Genomic DNA, 27,999 nt, shown 5'->3' with positions numbered 1-27,999 from the left:
TTCAACCCAGAGTTCAACTACAAATAGACAATACATATAGGCCTAGGGTTTTAAGCTTTCCAATCTCCCCTTCCTTTCTCTCCTCCTCTTTCCCCCCTATGATTTTTCTCTCTCTCCCCCCAAACGTTGTGGGTTTCAATGTGTTCAAGTGCACTTTATCAGCATTGGACAGACACACTTTAAAAGTGTATAAATGTTTCTTAGAAATATTGTGCTGATACGGTATTTGCAATTTACCTCAATACAAGAGAACAAGCTCCCCTGGAAAGTTTTTGTTGTTGCGTGCAATACCCCAAATAGCCACCAGGGGTAGCTAACAAACGGAACTATTTTGCAAGGGAAATCAAGTTGCTTCCACACATCCGGCGAAAAAAAAGAGAACGATGGCTACAGAGGGTTTCCAAACCTGTCGTCTTTGAATAATTATTGTCATTCTGGATGAAAAATAGCGATAGTATCACCCCCTCCCCCAACATACATCGTGATGGAAAAGAATCCCGTCACACGGTGGTCATAGTGGCACGAGCTTGAAACTGTTTCGTTACAATCTGGTGTTCGTAGCAAGCTAGCTAGTTGTGCTGCGTGGGCTTGCGTCACCGGGCAGCTGTCCGTCAAATTCCTTTTGGTAAGTAGCCACTAGCTATGCTAGCTAGACCCCATAACTAGCTAGACTGCAAGTCACTTTTTTGTTTCTACCGAAGCAAGCTAGCGACACATGGATAGATAGCATGATGATCGTGTGACATTACGATTCTACCGAAGTCTGACAGTTTGCTCCATGTATGCAATTGTGACAAGATAAGTTATTTACCAAAGTAGCTACGATACAACAAAGGAGGACGTATAATGCACGCAACCTCGCTCAATGTGCATGAAATGTCAAAGGAGGAGGGTGCAATGAGATGTGGTTAGGCTCGCTAACTGCATTGCCTTAGACATTTTACTGTTTTTAGAACAACAAACGTTAGCTAGCGAAACCCAATTCTCCCAACAACAAAAAATCCCTTTTTTTTTTTTTTTTTTTTTTTTTACGGCATAATTATTTGCGTACACAGGCTGACTTAAGTCTCATTCATCACTTGTTTTGACAGCTGTCAAACTGGGTTGCTCAGGTTACAAACTGTCAAAGTGATGTAACGCAATCAACTGCAATCTAACCTTTACACAGCTCATCTCTCATCAGACTATGTAGGCCTAATTACCTAAAACGACATATAATGTTTAACATATATCTTAAACATGTTTCCATAGGGAGGGGTCTATAAAACACAAAATGGCGACTCCAGTCAACATCCAAAACCCCAGTAAGACGTGGGAGCTGAGCTTGTATGAACTGCACAGGAGCCCACAGGTAATGACAGCCACATTCCACATAGGAATAGTTACAAATGCATCCCGGTGAAAAGTGATTTAATTGTATTGCATTCCCAGAAACAGAAGTGTTTTTTATAGTTTCTCATAACAAAAATCTGTGTAAGGAACTGTGACCATGGTCAATCAGTTTAACGCTGACCCAAGAAGAACATGGATGGGCCATCATAGACTTATATGTGCCTGTATTGTCTGACACATTCCCCTCCCTGCCTGTAGGAGGCGATCATGGACGGCACAGAGATAGCGGTGTCCCCCCGGAGCCTCCACAGTGAGCTGATGTGCCCCATCTGTCTGGACATGTTGAAGAACACAATGACCACCAAGGAGTGCCTGCACCGCTTCTGCTCCGACTGCATCGTCACTGCACTCCGATCAGGGTGAGTGACACACACAACTGTGTGACTATTTGAGGATGACTATATTCTCGCTACTCCGGACTGTGCCCTCGTATAAATCTGAGGAGAACCTCCATACTAAAGATACTTTATAAAAGCGTATTTTTAACTCGCTCTCTGTCCTTTCCTCCTCAGGAACAAGGAATGCCCCACGTGCCGAAAGAAGCTTGTGTCGAGACGCTCGCTCCGCCGCGACTCCAACTTTGACGCCCTCATCTCCAAGATCTACCCCAGCCGCGACGAGTACGAGGCCCACCAGGACCGGGTGCTGGAGAGACTCAACCGGCTGCACAACAAGCAGGCCCTCAGCTCCAGCATTGAGGAGGGGCTGCGCATGCAGGCTCTGCACAGGTAGGAGATGAGGGAGGATTGGGGTAGCGTTTATAGGTTTCCCAGAAATCCCAGTTGTAAGATTCTTGGAATTAGGAGAGAGTTGTCAGACTTAGTATGTAGACAAACAAACAACACTGACTGCACAAGTCAAGGAAAGTTCCTACTTTATTAAGGATTCGAAGTTTAAAATGGCCTCTCTCGCTCTGCTCACCCTTGACGCCCCAGAGCCCAGCGAGTGCGCAAACCGGCGCAGGAGAGCGACAACACCACCTTCAGCGGCGGCGAGGACAACGGGGATGCACGGTCACACCTCTCCCACGACTCTGCGCCTTCCCACGCGCCCCTCCCCCCGAGCCACACACCCTCTGAGGCCGGGCCCAGCCGGAACCCTAAGCGGCCCAGGGTGTCAGATGAGTCAGGCCCGGAGGTGGATGGGGGCAGCCCCACGGCCCCGCTCCGGCACCACAAAGAGGGCCCTGGCTCAGAGATAGAGCTGGTTTTCCGTCCGCACCCCCTGCTGGTCAACACACAGGACTACAGCCAGACCAGGTGAGGGCTGTGTGTGGTGGAGGGAGGGGGGGCTGTGAGGTGTTCTGTTATGACTTCTCAAATGATGGTAATTTCAATTCGGAATGTATTCCTGAAGGGTCTTTTTTAATAGTTTTGTTTTTGTCACTCCTCGTTCCTGTCTCAGATATGTGAAGACCACAGCCAACGCCACAGTGGACCACCTGTCTAAGTACCTGGCTCTGCGTATCGCTCTGGAGGAGAGGCAAAGAGACAGCCAATCCGATGCAGCGATGGAGAAGGGGAAAGAGGGAGTGGAGGCGGGGGCTAAAGGAGAGAAATCAGCAGGAGGAGGGGCCAGCCTGAAGAACGTCAGTGAGAAGCAATATACCATCTACATCACCACATCAGGGGGCCAGTTCTCTGTGAGTACACAAGCTTATCCGTTCTCTTTTTTTTCAGGATGGGAGCTATTATCAATGACTATTATCCGTTCTCATACCTCTGTCACACGTCTAAATTTTTTTCCAATCTCCCTCCTTTTAAACTCTACTTTTATCCTCATCCATTGCTTTATTTTTTCCTTCCTACCATTCCCTTTGACTTGTTCTTCTCCCTCACGTTTCTCTGTACCTCTTTCTCAGACTCTGAACGGCTCCCTGACTTTAGAGCTGGTGAATGAGAAGTACTGGAAGGTCAGAAAGCCTCTGGAGCTTTACTATGCCCCCACCAAGGACCAACCTCTTCAACCATCACAGCCACCGCAGCAGAAGTCCCCACAGCCCAAAGAGGGGTGAGGAGGACAGGAGTCCTCCCTCTTCAGCCGTTATCACTCGCTGTCTCTGACAGATTTCTGTGTGTGGCGTGTAGCTGCTTCTAAGGTAGTCATTTGGAACATTCCATAGATTGAAGGTCTTCAACTTTGACCTCAGAATCTGAAGTTATTCTGTTTTTATCCTCCGTAGCTTCTAATCAAACCTGAGTATGAAGTTGTTTTTGCAATTCCTACAAATTTTTTCCTTAATCGAATGGTTGACTTAAAATGCTGTCTGGACCGGTGTGCACACCGACAGGCAACACCTACGTAGTCCAGCCTTCCTTCAGACCACCAAGTGTTGCTTGACCTTGCATCAGGACTGCCAGATTTTGTTGATACATCATTTCAGATCAGTGTGAGGATTTTACACTACCGGCCAAAAGTTTTAGAATACCTACTCATTCAAGGGTTTTTATTTATTTTGACTCTTTTCTACATTGTAGAATAATAGTGAAGAGATCAAAACTATGAAATGACATGTGGAATCATGTAGTAACCACAAAAGTGATAAACAAATCAAAATACAGTATATTTTATAGTTGAGATTCTTCAAATAGCCACCCTTTGCCTTGACAGCTTTGCACTCGTGGCATTCTCTCAACCAGCTTCATCTGGAATGTTTTTCAAACAGTCTTGAAGGAGTTCCTACATATGCTGAGCACTTGTTGACTGCTTTTCCTTCACTCTGCGGTCCGACTCATCCCAAACCATCTCAATTTGGTTGAGGTCAGAAGATTGTGGAGGCCAGGTCATCTGATGCAGCACTCCATGACTCTCCTCTAAAATAGCCCTTACATAGCCTGGAGGTGTGTTGGGTCATTGTACTGTTGAAAAGAAAATTATAGTCCCACTAAGTGCAAACCAGATGGGATGGCGTATCACTGCAGAATGCTGTGGTAGCCATGCTGGTTAAGTGTGACTTGAATTCTAAATAAATCACTGACAGTGTCACCAGCAAAGCACCCCCACAACATCACACCTCCTCCATGCTTCACGGTGGGAACCACAAATGTGGAGATCATATGTTCACCCACTGCATCTTACAAAGACACGGCGGTTGGAAACAAAAATCTCCAATTTGGACTCCAGACCAAAGGACAAAATTCCACCGGTCTAATGTCCATTGCTCGTGTTTCTTGGCCCAAGCAAGTCTCTTAATATTGGTATCCTTTAATAGTGGTTTATTTCAGCAAATCGACCATGAAGGCCTGATTCACACAGTCTTCTCTGAACAGTTTATGTTGAGATCGGTCTGTTACTTGAACTCTGTGAAGCATTTATTTTCTGAGGCTGGTAACTAATGAACGTATCCTCTGCAGCAAAGGTAACTCTTGGTCATCCATTCCTGTGGCGGTCCTCATGAGAGCCAGATTCATCATAGCGTTTGGTTGTTGTGACTGCATTTGAAGAAACAAAGTTCTTGAAATTTCCCGTATTGACAAACCTTTGTCTTAAAGTAATAATGGACTGTCGCTTTGCTGATTTTGAGTTGTTCTTGCCATAATATGGACTTAGGGCTATTTTTTTTATTTATTTCACCTTTATTTAACCAGGTAGGCTAGTTGAGAACAAGTTCTCATTTGCAACTGCGACCTGGCCAAGATAAAGCATAGCAGTGTGAACAGACAACACAGTTACACATGGAGTAAACAATTAACAAGTCAATAACACAGTAGAAAAAGAGTCTATATACATTGTGTGTAAAAGGCATGAGGAGGTAGGCGAATAATTACAATTTTGCAGATTAACACTGGAGTGAAAAATGACCAGATGGTCATGTAGAGATATTGGTGTGCAAAAGAGCAGAAAAGTAAATAAATAAAAACAGTATGGGGATGAGGGAGGTAAAAATGGGTGGGCTATTTACCGTTAGACTATGTACAGCTGCAGCGATCGGTTAGCTGCTCAGATAGCAGATGTTTGAAGTAGGTGAGGGGGATAAGTCTCCAACTTCGTTCCAGTCACAGGCAGCAGAGAACTGGAACGAAAGGCGGCCAAAGTACCATCTTCTGTATACCACCCCTACCTTGACACAACACAACTAATTGGGTCAAACACATTAAGAAGGAAAATGTACTTTTAAGAAGGTACACCTGTTAATTGAAATGCATTCCAGGTGACTACCTCATGAAGCTGGTTGAGAGAATGCCAAGAGTGTGCAAAGCTGTCAAAGCAAATGGTGGCTATTTGAAGAATCTCAAATACAAATTATATTTTGATTTGTTTAACACTTTTTTGTTTCCTACATGATCCATGTGTGTTTTGATGTCTTCACTATTATTCTACAAAGTAGAAAATAAAGAAAAACCCTTGAATGAGTAAGTGTTATAAAACTTTTGACCGGTAGTGTACATTGGAAAATGTTGTAGAGATTAACCCCCTTTTCCCTTTGAGACAGACTTGGGATGACCAGAGGTCATAGAGGATGGTTGAATTGAATATTATGCAAGAATATACTGCTATATAGCAGTAGATTGGGACTTTTCTATACTGAATTCAGCTTGCTTTGAAATTAGTTAATGATTGTAACTATTTATGTCATATTTAATTTCTTTAAGACATCACTGATGCACTATGCCGCTTATTGAGGATATCAAGTAGCAACGGTTGGTGGAATTGAGCTAGTTAATGTGATTTATCCTAAGCTTGGACCCATAGGGTCCACAGGGCTTTTTCCTAATGCTAGCTTTCACTTCCTTTATTAAGTCTTACCTGATGCACTTTATACACCGAGTATACTAAACATTAGGAACACCCCCCAAAGGGATGCTGGCCCATGTTGACTCCCAATGTTTCCATTCTTGAGACACACAGGAAACTGTTGAGCGTTCTTGACCCAAACCGGTGCACCTGGCACCTACTACCATACCCCGTTCAAAGGTACTTAAATCTTGTCTTACCCATACAATCCATGTTTCAAGGCTTAAAAATCCTTCTTTAACCTCCTCCCTGTCATCTACACTGAAGTGGATTTAACAAGTAACATCAATAAGGGATAATAACTTTCACCTGGATAGTCTCATGGAAAGAGGTGTTATTGTTTTGTATACTCAGTGTATGTTCTGCTGGCATATAATGGGTTTTCTTACCTCAGTTTTTCTATGATCTTTGTACAATTAAGGCAATATATCCCACTTTGAACTGTTACTCAGCTTGTTTGTATTGCAATTCCTCTTGATCCATTCAGCACAATAAAAAAAGGCCAGGATTGCGTTGGTAAGAAACTGGTGCTGTGGTGTTATGACATTTTACATACAGCGCATTTTGAAAGTATTCAGACCACTTGACTTTCCCCACATTTTTGTTGTTACAGCCTTATTCAAAAATGGATAGAGAGAAACTTATACTCATCAATTTACACAAAATACCCTATAATGACAAAGTGAAGTTTTTTTTGCTCGTTTATACAAAATAAAAATAAACCTTATTTACAAAAGTATTCAGACCCTTTGCTATGAAACTCAATTGAGCTCAGGTGCATCCTGTTTCCATTGATCCTTGGTAAACTCAATTGATTGGACATGATTTGGAAAGGCACATGCCTGTCTATATAAGGACCTACAGTTGACCGTGCATGACAGCAAAAACCAAGCCATGAGGTCAAAGGAATTGACCGTAGAGCTCTTGAGACAGGATTGTGTCAAGGCACAGATCTGGGTAAGGGTACCAAAAAATGTCTGCAGCATGGAAGCTCCCCAAGAACACAGTGGCCTCCATCATTCTTAAATTGAAGAAGTTTGGAACCACCAAGACTCTTCCTGGAGCTGGACACCCAGCTAAACTGAGTAATCGGGGGAGAAGGGTCTTGGTGAACCCCATGGTCACTGACATATATCCAGATTTTCTGTAGAAATGGGAGGACCTTCCAGAAGGACAACCATCTCTGCAGCACTCCACCAATCAGGTCTTTATGGTAAAGTGGCCAGATGGAAGAAATTCCTCAGTATAAGGCACGTGACAGCCCGCTTGGAGTTTGCCAAAATGCACCTAAAGGACTCTGACCATGAGAAACAAGATTCTCTAGTCTGAATGCCAAGCGCGACGCTCCCCATTCAACCTGACAGAGCTTGAGAGGATCTGCAGAAAAGAATGGGAGAAACTCCCCAAATACAGAAGTGCCAAGCTTGTAGCGTCATACCCAAGAAGACCTGAGGCTATTATCGCTGCCAAAGGTGCTTCAACAAAGTACTTGAGTAAAGGGTCTGAAGAATTATCTAAATGTGATATTTCAAATCATATTGTATTTGCCACATGCGCCGACAACAAAATAATTGTGTAAAAAGTAGATAAGATAAAATGAGTTGCAAATACTGAAAGCGCCGCAGTAAAATAACAATAGCAAGACTATATACAGGGGTTACCGGGTACAGAGTCAATGTGTGCGGGCACCGGTTAGTCGAGGTAATATGTACATGTAGGCAGAGATAAAGTGACTATGCATAGATAACAGAGTAGCAGCAGTGTAAAAGGAGGGGGGAAATGCAAATAGTCTGGGTAGCCATTTGATAAGCTGTTCAGGAGTCTTATGGCTTGGGGGTAGAAGCTGTTAAGTCTTTTGGACTTGGCGCTCCGGTACCGCTTGCCGTGCATTAGCAGAGAGAACAGTATGACTAGGGTGACTGGAGTCTGATCATTTTTAGAGCCTTCCTCTGACGCCGCCTGGTATAGAGGTCCTGGGTGGCACGCTTGCCCCAGTTATGCACTGGGCCATACGCACTACCCTCTGTAGTGCCTTGCGGTCGGAGGCCGAGCAGTTGCCATACCAGGCAGTGATGAAACCAGTCACGAAGCTCTCGATTGTGCAGCTGTATAACTTTGAAGATCCATGCCAAATCATTTTTCTGATGGTGAATAGGCTTTGTCGTGCCCTCTTCAAGACTGTCTTGGTGTGTTTGGACCATGATGGTTTCTTCGTGATGTGGACACCAAGAAACTTGAAGCTCTCAACCTGCTCCACTACAGCCCCGTCGATGAGAATGGGGGCATACTTGGTCTTCCTTTTCCTAAGTCCACAATCATCTCCTTTGTTTTGATCACATTGAGGGAGGGAGAGGTTGTACTGGCACCACTCAGCCAGGTCTCTGACCTCCCTATAGGCTGTCTCATAGTTCAGTGATCAGGCCTACCACTGTTGTCATCAGCAAAATTAATGGCATTGGAGTTGTGCCTGGCCATGCAATCACGAGTGAACAGGGAGTACAGGAGACCGAGCACACACCTGAGGGGCCCATGTGTTGAGGATCAGCGTGACAGATGTTACCTACCCTTACCACCTGAGGGCGGCATGTCCAGAAGTCCAGTTGCAGAGGGTGTTTAGTCCCAGGGTCCTTTAGCTTAGTGATGATCTTTGTGGGCACTATGGTGTTGAACGCTGAGCTGCAGTCAATGACAAGCTTTCTCAATCCTGTTTTTGCTTCATCATTATGAGGTGTAGAGGGGGGGGGGCTATTTAATCCATTTTAGTATAAAGCTGTCACATAACTAAATGCAGATTAAGTCAAGGGGTCTCTATACTCTCAGAATAGTGTGAGTTCATACTGAAGGAAAATATGAGTTACAGTTCATATAAAAGTTAATTGAAATAAATGAATTAGGCCCTAACCTAAGGATTTCACATGACTGGGCAGGGTTCAGTCATGGGTGGACATAGGCCCACCCACTTGGTAGCTAGGTACAGCCAATCAGTAGGGTTTTATAAAACAGAAATGTGCTTTTTTTTTTTTAATTCAGCCCATGAAAAATAATATATATAATATATCCCATTTTGGCAGACGCTTTTGTCCAAAGCGACTTACAAGTCGGCTGGGGCCACTACTTTTACATATGGGTGGTCCCAGCGGGAATCGAACCCACGACGCTTGGCGTTGCAAGCGCCATGCTCTACCGACTGAGCCACACAGGACCGGCTACCCAAACTAAATGTTGCATTTATAGTGTAGTAAATTGACCTCATCTTTACTCAACTCTGTAATAAATCATCAAAATGAAACTTGGTTATGAGAATATGATCATGTATAACACCAAGGTGGACAGTACAGCACTCCATGCACTAGGTTGTAACAACCTAGGACTTTGACCATCACTCCAGTCCCCTTTACAAACTTTTCAAAAGTATACCACATATCAACTATACACCGCCTTTTCCATTCCTGGCCGTGAGGTCTGTTTACAGTGCTTGTGTTCAGTCCCATCTAATTGGGGATCGATTCAGACTTGGGCACAACAGTGTGTAACATTCAGATAATTTGACATACCGGACATTGTAGAATAAGAAATTACATGAGTTTCATTCATGACATTCCCACCTTTGCTTACAGAATGTGGCCCAGGTGAGTGTAGTCTCTGGACATCAAGTGACAAACTACCTACATGGGAGCAAAGACAGACAAAACTGCCACTGACCGAGGCTCTGTTCTGAGTCAACTACATAACTCCAACAACCACACCAAAACAACTCAGTATGAAGAAATGAGCAAACAGCCAAATGTGTGAACTGTGGCATTTATTGACACATGGGGAACAGGGAGACAGTTTACTTCTTCTTGGACACACCAACAGTGCGACCACGACGACCGGTGGTCTTAGTGTGCTGGCCACGCACACGCAGACTGAAAGAGAGAGAGACAGTCAGTCAGTACAAATGCATCCAGGAAGTCAACTTGAGAAATCCCATACTAATGAGATTTAGTAGTAGGTTAGTAGGACAAACACAGAAAATGATCTGAACACATTGACAGCAGAAGTGGAATATGCGTACCATTATACCATAACATAGGTATGCCTATGCACTTACTCAAGGAACCTGTGCACATTTTGAGTTTGACTGCAATTGACTACAGAATAAGTTGGCTAATAATGCATTCTAGATATAACATCTAAACACCATTTACAGAGCATTTAGGGCCAGCTTCCTGGCATGGCTTGCAAGCATATTGAAAGAGTCTTGAAAGTGCCTTTCAGTCCAAACACAAAAGGTTAAGAAGTTGTCCAAAAATAGGGAGTTGACTCATCCAATAACAAACACTTGTTTTCATTTTCTATGTGCCCTAGTAAACAATCTGGAACTAAGTCTGTCTGGGAAACCAGCCCTTTAGCTGAAAAATGGGATTTCCCCTTTTCATTAAATCTAGAACACACAAAAGCAATATTTAAAAAAATGTAGAATTTAGTGGGTGCTTATTTTTGCAGATCCCAAATCCTTCTGAGTGGGTTCACAGCCATGGTCATAAAATAAACCTATATAGCTGGACGTAACGCTTACCCCCAGAAATGCCTGAGACCACGGTGAGCCCTGATCTTCTTCAGCCTCTCAAGATCCTCTCTCAGCTTGTTATCCAGACCGTTAGCAAGGACCTATAACACACAAACAAGGACCATTGTAAGACTGGACTCTAAGACAAATGTACATTTAGCTTTCAGCAATGACTCAATTTGTATTGACAAACCATAGATGGGATGTCAACTAACTCAAATAGTTTAGTTCCAATTTAGAAATGAGTCACCAGACATCGCAAGTCTGCTGCATTCACATACCTGACTGTACTTGCCATCCTTTACATCCTTCTGTCTGTTGAGGAACCAGTCAGGGATTTTGTACTGGCGAGGATTCTGCATAATTGTCACTACCCTCTCGACCTGGGGACAAATGCATGTATACATCAACATTAGTGAGATGCTAGGTAGAAAAATAAACTAATCAATGCAGACTGAGTTTGCAGATGACTGGGCCTATCACAATACCCCACAGTGATTGATGCATGATAATCCATGAAGGGAGTGCAAGGTTGGGATTCAATCAACCAGCACAGTGTTGTTTGAATTCCAGCCTCAGCCCCTCCAATACATACTGTTTCTCTAAACATGACAGTTGTATGTACACAACAGCCCCATGTATTCCTCACCTCATCATCGGTCAGTTCTCCAGCCCGCTTGCTGAGGTCGATATCAGCCTTCCTCAGGACAACATGGGCATATCGTCTGCCAACACCCTGTGTAGGAAGGACAAATTTGAAACATTACTTAGGTTCATTCCCACAATTGCCAACGGTGCAGACATCGCTACCTGGTTCTGAGAAAGACATTCTGAACAAGTCTACCTTGATTGCTGTGATGGCGAAGGCAATCTTCCTCCTACCATCAATGTTCGTGTTGAGAACACGAAGAATGTGCTGGAACTTCTCAGGAATGACCAGAGACTGCAGAGAAATAACAGAACAAAACACGGTCAATAGATATTTTTACTTTGCTAGGTACATTGTCCTTCGTTAATTTGTCGTTCTGCATTAATAATTTGTATTTCCACAACCAGCGCCTGGAATAAACTAGCAAACATGTAGTGTAAAAATGTTGAGTTCAAATCTCAGCCTTCACATGGCTACCGTAGTGACATGGACTGACTTTAGATACTTTTAACTCATGAACAAGTTCTTACTAACATTAACAAATAAGCCAACATTGAGTAGCAATGAGATTACCAAAACTAGTTGACAAGAATGGCTGAAAACTGATTGGCTAATACCAACCACACAAACAAACTAGTGTGTAAAAGTGAGGGTTACTACAATCTATATTTTGAGAATAAAAGACCACAACCAAAGCCTATACTGACAAAACCTGTACCTCCATGCAGCAGTGTCAGCGCGGAATATGCAATTTAGCATTGGCAGTTAGCTGTTCATTTGCATCAATATATGCAACTTCAATATAATAAATACATGCTAAAAGCTCTCAAAAACAATCTTAACAATCTCACCATCGTTGTCCAGTGTACAGAATGACCCTAAAAGCGACGATGAACGCAGATATTTAGAATAATTTTGTAGCCCAATTCAGCACTCACCATCTTGGAAGCAGGTTCCGTTCAAAGAGGAAATTCCAAGGCTCTCGCGAGGGCTTTTGCGTTCGTTTCGAGAGTTCACAGAGGAAGTGGTTCCATCCGCAAAACGTGTCCGTCTGAGAACAAATCAAATTGTATTTATCACATGCGCCGGATACAACTGGTGTAGACTTTACAGTGAAATTCTTGCTTACGAACTTTTCCCAACGATGCAGAGTAAAAAACAAATAAAATAAAAATGATATATTTTTATATATATATATAATTTATATATATAATTATATAATTATATATAATTTTTATTTTATTTGTCATTATTTGTCATGTACATAAGTATCTCGTACCTCTGCGCACTGATCTGGTACTCCCTATATATAGCTCCATTATTGTGTATTTTATTCCTCTTGAGTTAGTTACTATATATATATATATATATATATATATATATGTATATATATAAGAGGAATAAAATATATAGTAACTAACTCAAGAGGAATAAAATACACAATAACGAAGTGTGTGTGAGTGAGTGAGTGTGTATATGGTGTGTATTTGAGGTCTCGTGAGTGTGCGTAGGGTCAGTGCAAGATAGAGATACAATATTTAAAAGATAGCGTTTAAAACAATATACCAATAAATACAATATACATTACCTTTAAGATTGTGTATATTTGTCTAATAATTGTATTCAACATACATTTATTTTCAACTAATTTCAAAATGATCTTTACTTATTGTTTTTCCTCACGTATCCCGGGGACATTGGGGAAGAGCACACTACCTTTGTAGTTTTTTTTTTTAGGTTTGGAAGCTATGGCGGATAGAGCAATGACTGCTGCTATGTCCGATGTAAACACAACTGTCCACTCAACGGCGAATTCCATGGCATATTTACAAGATGAGGTGACGTTAGCTAATGATTCTTGCATACCATATATGTTTTTGATAACTGGACTGTTCCACTTCTATTGCTCTCTGTGTTCATTACATTGACAACACCAGCACAACTTACGTAGCTAGCGAACTAGATCATCGTCTGATCTGTCTCGTTAGCCAAGCTACTGTTGTCTATCTCTAACCAGCTACATTTCTGGTGATTTACATTACCTGTAGTGTTTGCTGTCGTCGTCGTCTGCATCATTCAGAGATGCAAGGCTAGCTAGCCAGTCACGGATTTATTGCTATTATGTTTAAAGCTATGGTCCAGTGCGACGTTCCTGGACCAGAGCTAGCAAACCTGCTTAGAACAAAATAAATACAATAACATTCTTTAACACACACGATTACAGACATGTGTTGCTTTCTTGTCCATGTTGCATATATCTCTGTCTGACACACACTAAGGGTCATCAATGGACCAACGCTACAATCAGGCTGAACTATCTGTACCCCAAAACAACCCAATAAACAGATGGGTAGAAGTTCCCTTATCCACTGATACAGGGTCAGATATTTCATCCCGCTCCTGGAAGTCCCCATTGGCCCCAAGTCAGAGTAGAGCCCTAGACCTTTTAGGGTCTGGGCCTCAGAGGTGGAAAAAATAGAAAGCAATTGAAAAGGCCTATTTAAGTAGCTAGCGAAGTCTTTACTCGTATGAATGGAGTAGCTAGCTTGCTAGCTGAATTGTTCTATCTTCCTTTACAAAGTACATCAAAGCCATGTCAATTTACTGTCGTTCTTCAACAGATGAAGCCTGACACAGATGCCATGGCCCCGCTCAACCTGGGTGACTTGGACTTGACCACAGATGAGTTCATCTTGGATGAGGTGGACAGTAAGTCCTTCAGCATTATTGACTTTTCAATGAAGTAATGGTCATATCATCTGGAAAAATGTGTTCATAGCCAAATAGTAATTTAGCTAATTAGTTCAGTGTCTTGGATGAATGTAAGAACGTACCTTTATGGAGATTAAACTAGCTACTTTCCTTTACTTCACCCACCAGTTCACATACAGGCTAATCTTGAAGATGACTTGGTGAAGGAGGCGTTGAAAACGGTAAGATCGTGGTACCACGGCTGCACCATGCGTGGTCCTAAACATCAACACTTTTCAGTTTCAATTTTATTTTCGGGTTAGTTTTCATTTTACAGATTGTATATAAGGCTACGTTCCATCAACGGATGGTTTCCTTTCACCTGAATCTCTGTTTCTTTCAGGGAGTTGACCTCCGGCAATACTCTAAACAAGTGGAGGATGAACTCCAACGGATTGAACAAGCTTCCATCAAAGACTGTATCCATTAATGTCTTGAATGATTGTGTGAAAGAATTAGTGCTTTATATATGGTAATTCCTGATAGATACAGTAGTTCACCCTGATAGGTAATCTTTGACCAAGCTTGTGTCAGATATCAAGGAGAGCCAGAATATTGCCTCTCTGCACAACCAGATCACAGCCTGTGACTCCATACTGGAGGTGAGTGGATGATTTACTCAATCAAAAGTGTATCAAGTGGCTTCATAAGTCCATTCTAAATGGGTCAACATTTTTGCATGTGCAGTTGTTTGAAAGAATGCTTTTGCAATTTCCTGGCGAAAATATGTAACGAAGCCATTGACAAATCTATTTTCTCCCCCCTCTTTCTTGCTCTCTCTTTCTCTCTCTTTCTCTCTCTGTCTCTCTATCCCCACCTTTCCTCTCTCTCTCTCTCTCTCTCTCTCTCTCTCTATATCCCCCTTTCCTCTCTCTCTCTCTCTCTCTATATCCCCACCTTTCCTCTCTCGCTCTCTCTCTCTATATATATATATCCCCACCTTTCCCCTGTCTCTCTCTCTCTCTCTATCCCCACCTTTCTCTCTCTTTCTCTATCCCCACCTGTCCTCTCTCTCTATCTCTCTCTCTCTCTATCCCCACCTTTCCCCTCTCTCTCTCCAGCGAATGGAGGGCATGCTGAGCGGCTTCCAGAGTGACCTCTCGTCCATCAGCAGTGAGATCCAGACTCTGCAGCAGCAGTCGGTCAGCATGAACATGCGGCTGAAGAACAGGCAGGCCGTACGCAGCCACCTCAGCCAACTGGTGGATGAGCTGGTGGTGCCCGGAGCTATGATCCAGTAAGGGAGTGTGTGTTTTAGCGTTTTAGACAGATTTGTAACGATACATGTACCTGTATAGTTTTAAAGGGAGACCATATGTCATATTGATGTCTGAGGAATGCACTTGATGGTCTCTACGATGTTGTAAGTGTTCCTACGGGTAAGCATGTGTTCTAAGAACTGTTCCCCACATGTTGTCCGGTCTGCAGGGTAATCTTGGAGAGCCCGGTGACAGAGCAGGAGTTTCTTGAGCAGCTCCATGAGCTCAACAACAAGATCAACTTTGCCAAAGAGCTCAGCTTCAGAGAGACTTTGGCCTGCTCTGACATCCAGGATATTGTGGACCGCCTCAAAATCAAGGTGAAGATACAGGGAGGGAGAGAAATAGAATGGGATGGGAAGAGGAGAAGGAGATGTAAGCGAGGAATAACGGTGTGGAAGGTAACGGAGCAAAGATATTGTGTATAAAACTGCCTTTTATTTTGTTCCACAGGCTGTCACAAAGATCCGAGAATTTATCCTGCAGAAGATTTATTCCTTCAGAAAGCCCATGACCAACTATCAAATCCCCCAGAACACCCTCCTCAAGTACAGGTAAATATAGGCTTATAACGGGCTTCAAAACCTTCCACATGTTTGGATACCTTCAAACAGACTAAAAAGCAACACAACAATCATGTATCTACCAAAATATTAAGTGTTTCTTCGTACTTTAGGTTTTTCTATCAGTTCCTCTTGGCAAACGAAAGGACAGTGGCCAAGGAGATCAGGGATGAATATGTGGACACCATGAGTAAGATCTACTACAGTTACTTCAAGTCGTACAGCGGCAGGCTCCTCAAAGTACAGGTGAGCGAATGGCACAGGTGCTAAGGGAGTGAAGGAGTTAAAATGCCTTCTCTTGGTTGATAGGCTCAATATACAGTACCTTAATTTAGGTTGTCACTGTGAATTGTTCTGGAACAGCTTGCTGTTATAATGTACAGCAAGGGCTATGTTGTGTTTGATGGTACATTTTCAACCATGTCGAGTGTCATATCAGTCAAATTAGCTGATACTATTTTAATACTGTTCGCGTAACCTCTTTCTCTGTTGACAGTATGAAGAGGTGGCAGACAAAGATGACTTGATGGGAGTGGAAGACACGGCCAAGAAAGGTTTCTTCTCCAAGCCCTCCCTGAAGAGCAGGAACACCATCTTCACCCTGGGCCAGCGGGGGGCCGTGCTGAGCCCTGCTGAGCTGGAGGGGCCCATCCTCATCCCCCACACTGCCCAGAGAGGGGACTGCAGGGTGAGACCACTGGCAGCGCTGTACAACCCCTCCAAACTATGCCACATACAACTGCTCGAGAGTAACAGACATTTTGAATGAAATGAACCTACCTTTTAATTATAAGATGTTTAGCACTACTCTGAAATCATTTGAACATGCATAGAGTATAAGGTTGTGAGGTGAAGACACAAAGCCAACCCGAAACGTCTAGATAGCGTTAAGCTGTACTGCTCCAACACACCTGTGCTTCTCTCACTACCGTCTTGTCACCACACACACACATCTTAAAGGAATGCACAACGGCAGAACTCAGACCACAGATTGACAGTTAAACGCAACGCTTCGCAGAAAAGCATGTGGACTCCAGTTCTAATATTAACATTGATGTAGAATATCAAGTCACCCAACCAGCCTTCTTCGTCCCCTCTCAGTATCCCTATGAGACGCTGTTCCGCAGTCAGCACTATGCCCTCTTGGACAACGGCTGTCGAGAGTTCCTCTTCCTGTCTGACTTCTTCATGGTGGCTGGAAATTCTGCGCTGGACCTCTTCAACAGCGTCATGGGAAAGACGCTCAGCTTGTTCCTGGTACAAGAAACTTTTTCACTAAAGCATTTCTGTAAAAAACAAAACGATGGTAAAGGCATAAGAGCTTTTTAACGATGGAGGACCTTCTTTTTTGTGAACTGATCATGATGATGGTCTCTTATGATATGACTAACTCCTTCTCTAATGTACCTATACCCACCTTTCCCTCTCATCCTCTTTTCTTTCCCCTGCAGAAGAGCATGTCCACCTATGTGTCGGACTGCTACGACAGCATCGCCGTGTTCCTGTGTATCCACATCATCCTGCGTTTCAGAGCCATCACAAACAAGAGGACCATCCCAGCCCTGGACAAGTTAGTAGTACTCAATCAGTGCAAAAACTCCATACACTGTTAACTTGGAGCATAATTCTGTAGACTTATCCAGCAGTATGCTATACACTTACCCTACAGTTTATTAGGTACCCCGTTCAGGAAAATGGATCGCTCCCGAAGACAGTGAGCCACGTGGCCGTGGCTTGCTATATAAAGCAGGCATACAGGAATCGAGGCATTCGGTTACTGTTTGATTGAACATTAGAATGGGCAAAACGAGTGACCTAAGTGACTGTGAGCGTGGTATGATCGTCGGTGGCAAGCGCGCCGGATCCAGAAAACTCAGAAACGGTTGCCCTCCTGGGCTTTTCACTCACGACAGTGTCTAGGGTTTACCGAGAATGGTGCGACAAACAAAAAACATCCAGTCAGCGGCAGTCCTGTGGATGAAAACAGCTTGTTGATGAGAGATGTCGAAGGAGAATGGTAAGAATCGTGCAAGCTAACAGGCCACAAACAGACATAACGGCACAGCACAACAGTGGTGTGCAGAACGGCATCCCAGAACGCACAACTCGGTCCTTGTCACAGATGGGCTACTGCAGCAGACGATCACACTGGGTTCCACTCATATCAGCTAAAAACGAGAAGAAGCAGCTCCAGTGGGCAACGCCATCACCAACACTGGACAATTGAGGAGTGGAAAAACATCACCTGGTCCGACGAATCATGGTTCGTTTTGCGTCATGCTGATGGCAGAGTCAGGATTTGGCGTAAGCAACATGAGTCCATGGACCCATCCTGCCTGGTACAGGCTGGTGGCGGTAGTATACTGGTGAGGGATTTTTTCCCTGGCATGAGTTAGGTCCCTTGTAGAATCCACCCCCCAAATAATTTAAGCTTTTCTGGAGGCAAAGGGGGGTCCAACCCCGTACTAGATCGGTTTACCTAATAAACTGTCCGGTGAGTGTATATGCTATAAGTAAGGGGAAAGTCCGAATTGTTAACTTATGATACAGTAGTCTTTTTACTGTATGTACTGTAAAATGTAACAATTGGGGCCTGACATGTTAATGTAATTTGTTTCATGATGATGGTCCTGAGTGGCTCAGTTGGTAGAGCATGGTGCTTGCAATGTCAGGGTTGTGGGTTCAATTCCCACGGGGGACCAGTACAAAAAAGTATGAAAATTCACTCACTAATTTACGCCGTCTGCTAAACGACTAAAACGTCAAATGAAAATCACATATTGACGTCAATGGATTCGATACAGATTCGTTCAATGAAAACACACATCTTAACTCAGAAATCCACCCTTGATGCCTATGTAATTGTTTCTCCGTGGGTTGCCAGGTACTGGGATGCGGTGCTGGAACTGCTGTGGCCCAGGTTTGAGCTTATCCTGGAGATGAACATTCAGAGCATCCGCAACACGGATCCTCAAAAACTGGGCGTGCTGGACACCAGACCACATTATGTATGAATACAAGTGTTTTATGTATCAATATCTAATAATACCAGACAGTTGTTGACACCAGTTGTGTTTCAGATCACACGCAGATATGCAGAGTTCTCTTCTGCCATAGTCAGCATTAACCAGACATTCACCAGCGAGCGAACCCACACCCTCCTTGGCCAACTTCAGGTACACAACTAAACAATAATTTAAAAAACAGTAAGACAGTGTAAATAGTTGGGATCCTACAATTAGCATAAACATTTGCTATAGTGCTTTGTGTGATTTGATATAGCTAACACTGGTATTTTCAGGTTGAAGTGGAGAACTTTGTCCTGAAGATGGCTGCAGAGTTCCCTTCACGCAGGGACCAGCTCATCTTCCTCATCAACAACTATGACATGATGCTCAGTGTACTCATGGTGAGAATAACACAAGTTTAAAACCATAAACATGAACGATTCACTTATTTACCCACCTGAAATTACTTCTTCATTCAGTTATTTACATTAAAATGTTAGTCATTTAGCAGACTCTCTTATCCAGAGTGATTTACAGGAGCAATTAGGTGCCTTCCTCAAGTGCACATCAGTAGATTTATCACCTCGTCGGCTCTGGGTTTCGAACCAGCGACCTTTGGGTTACTGGGCCAATGCTCTTAACCGCTAGACTGTGTCTTGTGAATATACAGAATTGAAAGATGGCATGCTGTTTTCCTCTCTTTTTCTCCATATCATAGGAGAGGGCAGCTGATGACAGTAAAGAGGTTGAGGGCTTCCAACAGCTCCTCCAGGCCAGGAGCCAGGTAAACCTGCACAGGGATTCTGGGATATTGAGTTTTGTCATGTGTGCCAGATTCACAGATAGTCGGTTTACTCAAAGTATTTACTCCAATGAAATGTTCCCCTCTTTCATCAGGAGTTTATTGAGGAGATTCTGTCCTCTCCCTTTGGTGGCATGATAGCATTTGTGAAGGAGAGCGAGGCGCTGACGGAGAAAGGTCAGCTGGATAGACTAAAGAATGACGAAGGTGAGTATAGAGAAAGGATGCAGACCCTTTTTATAATGGAAATGTTTGCCGAATGTTTTCATGATTATACAGTTGAAGTCGGAAGTTTACATACACTTAGTTTGGAGTCCTTAAAAGTAGTTTTTCAACCACTTCACAAATTTCTTGTTAACAAACTATAGTTTTGGCAAGTCGGTCAGGACATCTACTTTGTGCATGACACAAGTCATTTTCCCAACAATTGTTTACAGACAGATTATTTAATTTATAATTCCCTGTATCAGAATTCCAGTTGGTCAGAAGTTTACATACACTAAGTTGACTGTGCCTTTAAACAGCTTGGAAAATTCCTTAAAATTGTCATGCTTTAGAAGCTTCTGATAGGCTTATTGACATCATTTGAGTCAATTGGAGGTGTACCTGTGGATGTATTTCAAGGCCTACCTTGAAATTGCTTGACATCATGGGGAAATCAAAAGAAATCAGCTAAGAACTCAGGGGGAAAAAATGGTAGACCTCCACAAGTCTGCTTCATCCTTGGGAGCAATTTCCAAACACCTGATGGTACCACGTTCATCTGTACAAACAATAGTACGCTAGTATAAACACCATGGGACCACGCAGCCGTCATACCGCCTAGGAAGGAGAGGCGTTCTGTCTCCTAGAGATGAACGTACTTTGGTGCGAAATGTGCAAATCAATCCCAGAACAACAGCAAAGGATCTTGTGAAGATGCTGGAGGAAACCGGTACAAAAGTATCTATATCCACAGAGTCCTATATCGACATAACCTGAAAGGCCGCTCAGCAAGGAAGAAACCACTGCACCAAAACCACCATTAAAAAAAGCCAGACTACGGTTTGCAACTGCACGTGGGGACAAAGATTGTACTTTTTGGAGAAATGTCCGCTGGTCTGATGAAACAAAAATAGAACTGTTTGGTCATAATGACCATCGTTATGTTTGGAGGAAAAAGGGGGAGGCTTGCAAGCCGAAGAACACCATCCCAACAGTGAAGCACTGGGGTATCAGCATCATGTTGTGGGGGTACTTTGCTACAGGAGGGACTGGTGCACTTCACAAAATATGGCATCACGAGAAAGGACAATTCTGTGGATATATTGAAGCAACATCTCAAGACATCAGTCAGGAAGTTAAAGCTTGGTTGCAAATGAGTCTTCCAAATGGACAATGACCCCAAGCATACTTCCAAAGTTGTGGTAAAATGGCTTGAGGACAACAAAGTCAAGGTATTGGATTGGCCATCACAAAGCCCTGACCTCAATCCTATAGAAAATTTGTGGGCAGAACTGAAAAAGCGTGTGTGAGAAATGAGGCCTGCAAATCTGACTCAGTTGCACCAGCTCTCTCAGGAGGAATGGGCCAAAATTCACCCAACGTATTGTGGGAAGCTTGTGGAAGGCTACCTTAAACGTTTGACCCAAGTTAAACAATTTTAAAGGAAATGCCACCAAATACTAATTGAGTGCATGTAAACTTCTGACCCACTTGGAATGTGATGAAAGAAATAAAAGCTGAAATAAATATCCACTATTATTCTGACATTTCACATTCTTAAAATAAAATGGTGATCCTAACTGACCCAAGACAGGGAAATTTGACTAGGATTAAATGTCAGGAGTTGTGAAAATGTGTGTATGGTGTATGTACACTAAGGTGTATGTAAACTTCTGACTTCAACTGTACATATAATTGGTTATGTTTATGATAGAGATACATGTGTTTATGCAAATGCCTGTGCATTTACCAGGTCCAAGATATCATGTGGTGTGACACAGGGTTCAATAATTGGACCTTTGTTATTCCTAATCGATATCAATGACTTTACTGCTGGGTCTTCTACCATACTTCCCCTTCTCTTTGCTGATCATACCAATTTGATTTTATCACACAAGAATTTTGATTCACTAATTAATGAGACCAACTCAGGTATGGCCACATTTTCTGAATGGTTCCAGATAAATAAATAATATTTCAATGTAAAACAACATCCTACTTAATTGTATTCACGAGTAAGAATAAGACATATATTGTAAAATAAGAGCCAGAATCTCAATTGGCGGGAATGAAGTTGAACAAGTCACATCCACTAGATTCCTCCGATTTATAATTGATGAAAAGTTATCCTGGAAAGATCATATTCAATTTGTCTGTAGCAAAGTACTGAAATCTGTACCAATATCTCATTTACTGTAATACCTACACAAATGACTCATAACATCTTCAAGACTAGTCACCTCCTTTAATTTCCTGGCTTTACGGCATGAATTTACCCAATTATGCACTTTCGTCTACAAATACTCATACCTCCCAGACAGTTTACCTAAAACCTTCAATGGATTCTTCCTGGTTAATTCTGAATTCCATCTATATACCCCAAGACACTGTGATAACCTTCATCCTCCCCATTGTTGCACCTCACAGAGTTAATTCTCTATCGGATACAGAGGTACCGTACTCTGGAATTCTTATCTTCAGATTGCCAAAATATCATCATCCCTCAATAACTTCCAAGTGACAACTGGGGGTCTGCCTGATGAACCAAACTACCCAATAACCCCCTCTATGTAGCCTAACTCTCACATGTGCAGGAACACACACACACATTGTTTTTGTATACTGAGTATATCATGTACAATTATAATTAATATGCTTTTGTTGAAAGTGATTGAGCCCTTTTTTTTTTTTTTTTTTTTACTTACATTTGTGATGTGGTTTTCATATCAGCCCTTTTGGGCTTCCAACCTCACCTGCACACTCTTTTTACCCGTTTGTATCTGCACAGTTTTTTTTGTCTTTCACTTCTTGTATTTGGTGCGAATAAATGAAACCTAAGACTGTGTCCGTTTCCGCGGTAACCTTCTCTTTACTTCTACTCCCCCCCGTCCTGACTCATTGTTTATTTACCTCTACTGTTTGGACTGTTTGTTTCTACTCTCCTGTGACACAGCTTGTTGCTTGACTTTCCACCATAACAATTGTCTGACATTTCTCCCACACCTTTTCACACCCATGCCTCCCATCTCTAAATGTATATTGTTTTCTTCTTCCGACCCTTTTTCATCCCCCCTTTCTTTCTTTCAATCTTTTTCTCTCAGCCCGGATCACCCAGCTGGTCAGGGGTTTCTCCAGCACATGGAAACAGTCTGTGGAGGCTCTGAGTCAGGACGTCATGAGGTCCTTCACCAACTTCAAGAACGGCACTGGCATCATTCAGGTACTGCCCTCGGTGCTTTCTCTAACGGATGCACTGACCAAAAACATGTTCTAAAAACCAGTAATATAATTGTATGTAATTAAAGGCTATACAGAACGTTTGCCCCTAGGGGTGCTCTTGAGCCAAAAGGGGTCCCATAAATCGACATATGTACAATTAAAAACTTTTTTTTTGTATATTTAGGCAACTGTGAGCCACGGGCTGTTATTGTTTTTTTTCTTTCTCTGGGACTTATTATTCAACTTTTGACTGTTGTCCTCCTATCCTCCAGGGAGCGCTCACTCAGCTGATCCAGTACTACCATGGCTTCCACAAGGTACTGGCCCAGCCCACCTTTCGCAGCCTGGCCGTGCGCTCTGAGCTCATCAACCTGCACCACCTCATGGTCGAAGTCAAGAAACACAAGCCCAACTTCTAACTGGACACTCCAAGACTAGACTTAGGAATGATGTGATGGATTAAATGAAGGAGCTCAAAATCTGACATGGCTGATTGGAAACAAGTGAAAGAGTATATCCCTTTGTTCGTGACATCACTCCACTAATTTAAAGACTGTATTGCGCGTGGGAACCTGTTGTTTATGAATTTACCAATGTCAATGGGTAAGGTGTAGTAAGTGCTACCTTTTCTTTCATGGGTGCTGGGTTCTTTGTTTTATTGGGAGGGGATAAAGAGACAGAAATAGGATGAGGGAAGGTTCAGTGGTTATGGGGATTGACAGGAGAGATTATAGAAATCAAAGGCTGTCAGAAGAAATGGGGTAGATGGTCTATTCCATTCAGGGGTGCACAACTCGAGTTGTGCTTGTTTTGGCTCATCACATAATTGAACAATTACTGGTTTATGCGTGAAGTCACCTGGTTTCCCAAGTATAATCCAGGCTTGTTAAAAGGCAAGGGCCAAAACCACCAAACACTACGGCTCTCAGAGCTGTGCACCCCTAGTTTATTATGAGTTTGAGAGGGAAGAGCAGGAAAGGGGAGGGATTGGCATCTCCTGGGCCCCTGTTGTGTTCTGATGTGTATATACTGTAACTGTAGATGATAACATATTGGAATGTATTAATTTAAGTGTAATATACTCGCAAGGCTGGAAAGGACCATCACATGGCTGTCATTTCCAATGCTGTATTTAACATCAATTAAGATTACTTTGCTGTTATAAAATTGAACACAAACAACTCACACTTTCATTTGATTGTATTATATACATTATTTTGTGTATATAATGCTCATACAAATGTTGGTTTCATGGCTGTGCCCTTGCCTAGTCATGTGAAATCCCTAGATTTGGGCCTAATGAATTGATTTCCTAATATGAATTGTAACTCAGTAAAATCTTTGATTGTTGCATTTATATTTTTGTTCCGTGTATATTACTATCATAGGAGTAATTTAATATTTACAAACACCGAACATTGTGCTCTCAGGTTTTTCTTTGTACAAATCAAACCCATTGAAGCGAGAATCCTTAAATGAAACAATAAAGCAGCCACCCACCTGTGTTTTGGTAAAAAGATAAGGGATGAACCTGGAGAAATGTAACCACTCAAATCCATAGACAGAGCTATGGAGCCAAGGACTGACCGTCCATGATATCAAAATTACAGGTTTAACATTTGCAGTCTTTACTAACATTGGAGTAAAACAAGCATGCATTTGGGGTTCTGATATATACATAGGCGTTATATTCTTCAAGAATTAATGGGTGTATCATTCATTTAGCAACTAAGGATTCCAGCTTTAATGATGTGGAGTGAAGAAACAAAGTTTTAGGAGGATTTAAAGAGAATGAGATCATTGCAACTTTTAATTGTTACTGAATTGGATTGACCCAAACTCTGTAGAATACAATAGTAGGCTATACAGTGAGAACTCAATGTGACAGTAGCAGAGAAAGAGGGCATCACCCTGAACACAATTGGCCAGGTTTACGGACCCAGATGAAACATAGTCAAACAACCACTTTCCAAAGAGATTCTCCTTTGGGCATGCTTTTTAGTCAAGGACTATAATTACACTGCGTCCAGGAAACTGGCTCAACCATATTTAATTTGAGGTAAAAGGTGCACTGGAACCCACTGCCCAGACTACAACCAACATTTTATTAGCCTTTGTTATATTTCACTTTGGCGAGGGGGAAGCACTACGCCACTCTGATTGGCTTACATGGCCCAAGGGTGTCACAGACTGTACATGTTGAATTGGGGAAGATGACCACCGCACACAACCACACAGCAGGTGGTCCCTAACAACATACCAAGATGGCCACATGCTGCTTTCAGGCAACCACAGGCCCAGTATGTCTTCCCTCTATGCCTATAGACCAAAAATCACTTTCAATGGATGAAAGTGCTTTTTAGTATAGGGGGTTGTTTATTTGGTTCTGGGAAACTAGCCCAAAAAGGTTTAAACCTTGTTAGAGGAGATGTTGAATCAGAGGACTGATCAGCAGGACAAAAACGATGAGCAGAGAGGAGGACCTGTAAACAGTCGATTTACCTAGAGAGACGGAGAAGATGGAGAGAATTTGTTCAACATGTACTATTATTGCCCATCAGCCTTCTACACTGTCATGGACTTGGTATACTTGCCTTGAATAAGTCATCTCAATTATTTATTTTATTTACTTCAGTCTCTTACCTACAGGTTTGTCCTGGGTGTGGATAATCTTTTGAGTTTTAGCAACTTCTGTGGGATACAAAATGTTAGCATCGGTTGCACGCGTTTACAGATACATCACAAAAAAATAAGCAAAGTTTACACATTAGCATTTGAGGCCATTTTATTACCTTCCACTGTGAGTTTCACAGTGCTCACGGAAAGCCCATGGGAATCCAACACTTTATAAGTCCCAGAGTTGTCCATCCTTAACCCTCGGAGGACCACCACCCCTTCAGCCTCCTCAAGACGACCCCCGTTGACCTTCCCGTCACCCCTCATCCACAGGACCTTCCACTCTGTGCTGTTCCTCCCTTGGAAGACCACTTTCATGGCCTGGGGAGTGTGGAGTGTCAGGACCAGGTCTTCACCCATGCCCATTGACAGCTTGGACTTATGGTCTGTAGAGAATAAGGAGAGATGAGGCTAGCGATATAAAACAACTATTTCAGCTGAGGTCTGACCTGCAGATCTCTACCCTTACCATAGACTGAGAGGTGAACACTCTGGATGAACACCCGCCTTTTCCTCCTCCTGTCGACCACCATGAAGCTCTTGTAAAGCCCCACATCCCCAAACTGCACATCGCGCAAGATCAGAGAGCAGTCGCCCTCCCAAAGCCTTTCCCCAGGTACCTCCAGCCATCCCTCAAACTCGCTGGCCTGCCACCGTTGCTCCCCATTTTGCTCAAACACGGGCGCATCGGGTGTCTGCCATAGGACGTGGCAAACTGGGACGTTGTCTCGCTGGGACTCCCATTTGCAAGGAAGGACGGCTTGGCTTCCAACAGGGGAAGAGATGGAGAGAGGGCCAGAGGGCAGGGAGGAGGAGGCTGTAGGAGAGAGTTGGAACAAATGTCTTGAAAATCATATGTATTTTTGTTATGTTATTATTATTATGTACTCTATCCACAAGTTCTAATTGTGGCTAGAGTTAATTTATACTCACCAACACAGCACACAAAGCCCACAATCCACAGACAATGAAGATGTATAACATGTCTAAAAAGAAAAGGAAGAAGACTGATAAGAGGATTTCATGAAATAAAAAAATATATATACACACAGTACCAGTACCATGCAATTGTGCCACACCTTTCAGGTGGATGGATTATCATGGCAAAGGAGAAACGCTCACTAACAGGGATGTAAACACATTTGTGCACAACATTTGAGAGAAAAAAGCTTTTTGTGCATATGAAACATTTCTGGTATCTTTTATTTCAGCTCATGAAACATGGGACCAACACTGTCAGCAGCATATCTGTAGACACCTCCGCCACACATTCATTTATGAAATGGGGGGTGAAAAACATGCTATTCTCATGCTTAAATTCAAGGTCAGAATAGCATAGAGAGAAACGTACATAAAAAGGGAATTATGTTCCATTTATGCGTGCATAACTCGTGTCGAAATTCACCCCTTGATGCACAGCCATATCATTATATTATATCATTATGCAAAAACTGTTCAACAAAAGCCACAATTAGAAAAAAACGAAATATGTTTTACTTTCATATACTGCAAAATGATCTCAAATATTTGTAAAGTTTAAACCTCAGTAGCATATTTGGCACTTGATGTGAAATCAGTTTCGTTTTGCCTCCTGCAGGCGTTTCCAAAATAGAACGATTGAGTTTCAATTGAGTCTCTATTGAGACTGGCTGGGAGCCCTGCTCTGAAAACGAAACTAAATGAATATTGCGGTTCAAAGGAACCAGGCATCTCCTCTAGTAAACAAACGTGTCCACACATGATGACATACACCAAGAAATGCACACATCTCCTCGGTTAAATTAGTTGCACGATGTGAGCACATAGCCTAGCGCAGCACAGTGAATAAGAATAGTCTAGAAGCAGTTAAACAGTATCAATCAGACTGCAGATACAAATGCATTTTTTCTATTTTCTATTTTCTATTTCACTCTAAGAATTCTTTAGATTATTTGCTAAATAATATGCCAATTAAAATTAAATACATATGTGTGTCTTACCGGTCTCGGTCTATGCCATGCATTTTCATTGCAACAGGCTGCTAGTTGGTTGACTCCTTGAACTTCCAAGTTGTGAGCCTGAGCAGCGGCAGCAAGCAAGGCAGTGCAAGCCCCAGCCGCGTCATCTGAGCTACCAGAAACGAAACCTAAGGGGAAAATTATTTCATTACTAATCACTGAGTATTTCCATTTTAAGTATGTGGAACTTTGC

General features: G+C 42.7%; 4 protein-coding genes across 6 annotated transcripts; 2 read left to right on the top strand and 2 right to left on the bottom strand.

Moving 5' to 3' along the window:
• The first annotated feature begins 365 nt into the window (after window positions 1–365).
• LOC135552210 (E3 ubiquitin-protein ligase RING2-A-like) lies at window positions 366–6,865 on the top strand. Its single transcript, XM_064983707.1, has 7 exons — window positions 366–625; window positions 1,252–1,351; window positions 1,591–1,751; window positions 1,905–2,120; window positions 2,328–2,651; window positions 2,797–3,034; window positions 3,254–6,865. The coding sequence occupies exons 2-7, from the start codon at window positions 1,274–1,276 to the stop codon at window positions 3,404–3,406; spliced, it is 1,170 nt and encodes a 389-aa protein (XP_064839779.1). The 5' UTR covers window positions 366–625; window positions 1,252–1,273; the 3' UTR covers window positions 3,407–6,865.
• A 3,046-nt stretch (window positions 6,866–9,911) lies between these two features.
• rps18 (ribosomal protein S18) lies at window positions 9,912–12,374 on the bottom strand. 2 transcript variants are annotated; one of them, XM_064983718.1, is made up of 6 exons: window positions 12,266–12,374; window positions 11,523–11,621; window positions 11,328–11,414; window positions 10,960–11,061; window positions 10,688–10,779; window positions 9,912–10,034 (listed from the first exon to the last, which is right to left on the bottom strand). In XM_064983718.1, the coding sequence occupies exons 1-6, from the start codon at window positions 12,266–12,268 to the stop codon at window positions 9,959–9,961; spliced, it is 459 nt and encodes a 152-aa protein (XP_064839790.1). In that variant the 5' UTR covers window positions 12,269–12,374; the 3' UTR covers window positions 9,912–9,958. The 2 variants fall into 2 exon arrangements, with proteins under 2 accessions (XP_064839790.1, XP_064839791.1); XM_064983719.1 differs by having other exon boundaries at window positions 12,179–12,286.
• Window positions 12,375–13,051: 677 nt separating this feature from the next.
• vps52 (VPS52 subunit of GARP complex) lies at window positions 13,052–24,490 on the top strand. Its single transcript, XM_064983683.1, has 19 exons — window positions 13,052–13,165; window positions 13,949–14,036; window positions 14,208–14,260; window positions 14,422–14,497; window positions 14,613–14,680; window positions 15,140–15,315; window positions 15,507–15,657; window positions 15,791–15,891; window positions 16,014–16,146; window positions 16,397–16,588; window positions 17,002–17,157; window positions 17,352–17,470; window positions 18,785–18,908; window positions 18,981–19,076; window positions 19,202–19,309; window positions 19,627–19,692; window positions 19,806–19,917; window positions 23,016–23,134; window positions 23,406–24,490. The coding sequence occupies exons 1-19, from the start codon at window positions 13,076–13,078 to the stop codon at window positions 23,550–23,552; spliced, it is 2,175 nt and encodes a 724-aa protein (XP_064839755.1). The 5' UTR covers window positions 13,052–13,075; the 3' UTR covers window positions 23,553–24,490.
• A 308-nt stretch (window positions 24,491–24,798) lies between these two features.
• LOC135552213 (uncharacterized) lies at window positions 24,799–27,895 on the bottom strand. Of its 2 annotated transcripts, none has more exons than XM_064983714.1 (6): window positions 27,789–27,895; window positions 26,743–26,795; window positions 26,279–26,626; window positions 25,926–26,195; window positions 25,777–25,824; window positions 24,799–25,635 (listed from the first exon to the last, which is right to left on the bottom strand). In XM_064983714.1, exons 1-6 carry the CDS (start codon window positions 27,815–27,817, stop codon window positions 25,553–25,555), a joined length of 831 nt encoding a protein of 276 aa, XP_064839786.1. In that variant the 5' UTR covers window positions 27,818–27,895; the 3' UTR covers window positions 24,799–25,552. The 2 variants fall into 2 exon arrangements, with proteins under 2 accessions (XP_064839786.1, XP_064839787.1); XM_064983715.1 differs by having other exon boundaries at window positions 25,777–25,821.
• Window positions 27,896–27,999: the final 104 nt, after the last annotated feature.

This window comes from Oncorhynchus masou, chromosome 13, assembly GCF_036934945.1.
Source record: "Oncorhynchus masou masou isolate Uvic2021 chromosome 13, UVic_Omas_1.1, whole genome shotgun sequence".
Lineage (NCBI taxonomy): Eukaryota > Metazoa > Chordata > Actinopteri > Salmoniformes > Salmonidae > Oncorhynchus > Oncorhynchus masou.
This window is presented reverse-complemented; position numbering and strand designations above follow the sequence as displayed.

What these genes read in the sequence shown, in the direction of transcription:
- rps18 (XM_064983718.1), bottom strand. An exon ending in AGGATGGCAAGTACAGTCAG is followed by an intron (nt 10,780 to 10,959) that starts GTATGTGAATGC and finishes TGTGTGTTATAG; the next exon opens with GTCCTTGCTAACGGTCTGGA. An exon ending in GGTCTCAGGCATTTCTGGGG is followed by an intron (nt 10,035 to 10,687) that starts GTAAGCGTTACG and finishes TCTCTCTTTCAG; the next exon opens with TCTGCGTGTGCGTGGCCAGC.
- vps52 (XM_064983683.1), top strand. Translation starts at nt 13,076, where the DNA reads ATGGCGGATAGAGCAATGACTGCTGCTATGTCCGATGTAAACACAACT. An exon ending in CCTGTGACTCCATACTGGAG is followed by an intron (nt 14,681 to 15,139) that starts GTGAGTGGATGA and finishes CTCTCTCTCCAG; the next exon opens with CGAATGGAGGGCATGCTGAG. An exon ending in TCCTCCAGGCCAGGAGCCAG is followed by an intron (nt 19,693 to 19,805) that starts GTAAACCTGCAC and finishes CTCTTTCATCAG; the next exon opens with GAGTTTATTGAGGAGATTCT.
- LOC135552213 (XM_064983714.1), bottom strand. Translation starts at nt 27,817, where the DNA reads ATGAAAATGCATGGCATAGACCGAGACCG. An exon ending in GGGCTTTGTGTGCTGTGTTG is followed by an intron (nt 26,627 to 26,742) that starts GTGAGTATAAAT and finishes TCTCTCCTACAG; the next exon opens with CCTCCTCCTCCCTGCCCTCT. An exon ending in TGTTCACCTCTCAGTCTATG is followed by an intron (nt 26,196 to 26,278) that starts GTAAGGGTAGAG and finishes TATTCTCTACAG; the next exon opens with ACCATAAGTCCAAGCTGTCA.
- LOC135552210 (XM_064983707.1), top strand. Translation starts at nt 1,274, where the DNA reads ATGGCGACTCCAGTCAACATCCAAAACCCCAGTAAGACGTGGGAGCTG. An exon ending in GTCACTGCACTCCGATCAGG is followed by an intron (nt 1,752 to 1,904) that starts GTGAGTGACACA and finishes TTTCCTCCTCAG; the next exon opens with GAACAAGGAATGCCCCACGT. An exon ending in CATCAGGGGGCCAGTTCTCT is followed by an intron (nt 3,035 to 3,253) that starts GTGAGTACACAA and finishes CCTCTTTCTCAG; the next exon opens with ACTCTGAACGGCTCCCTGAC.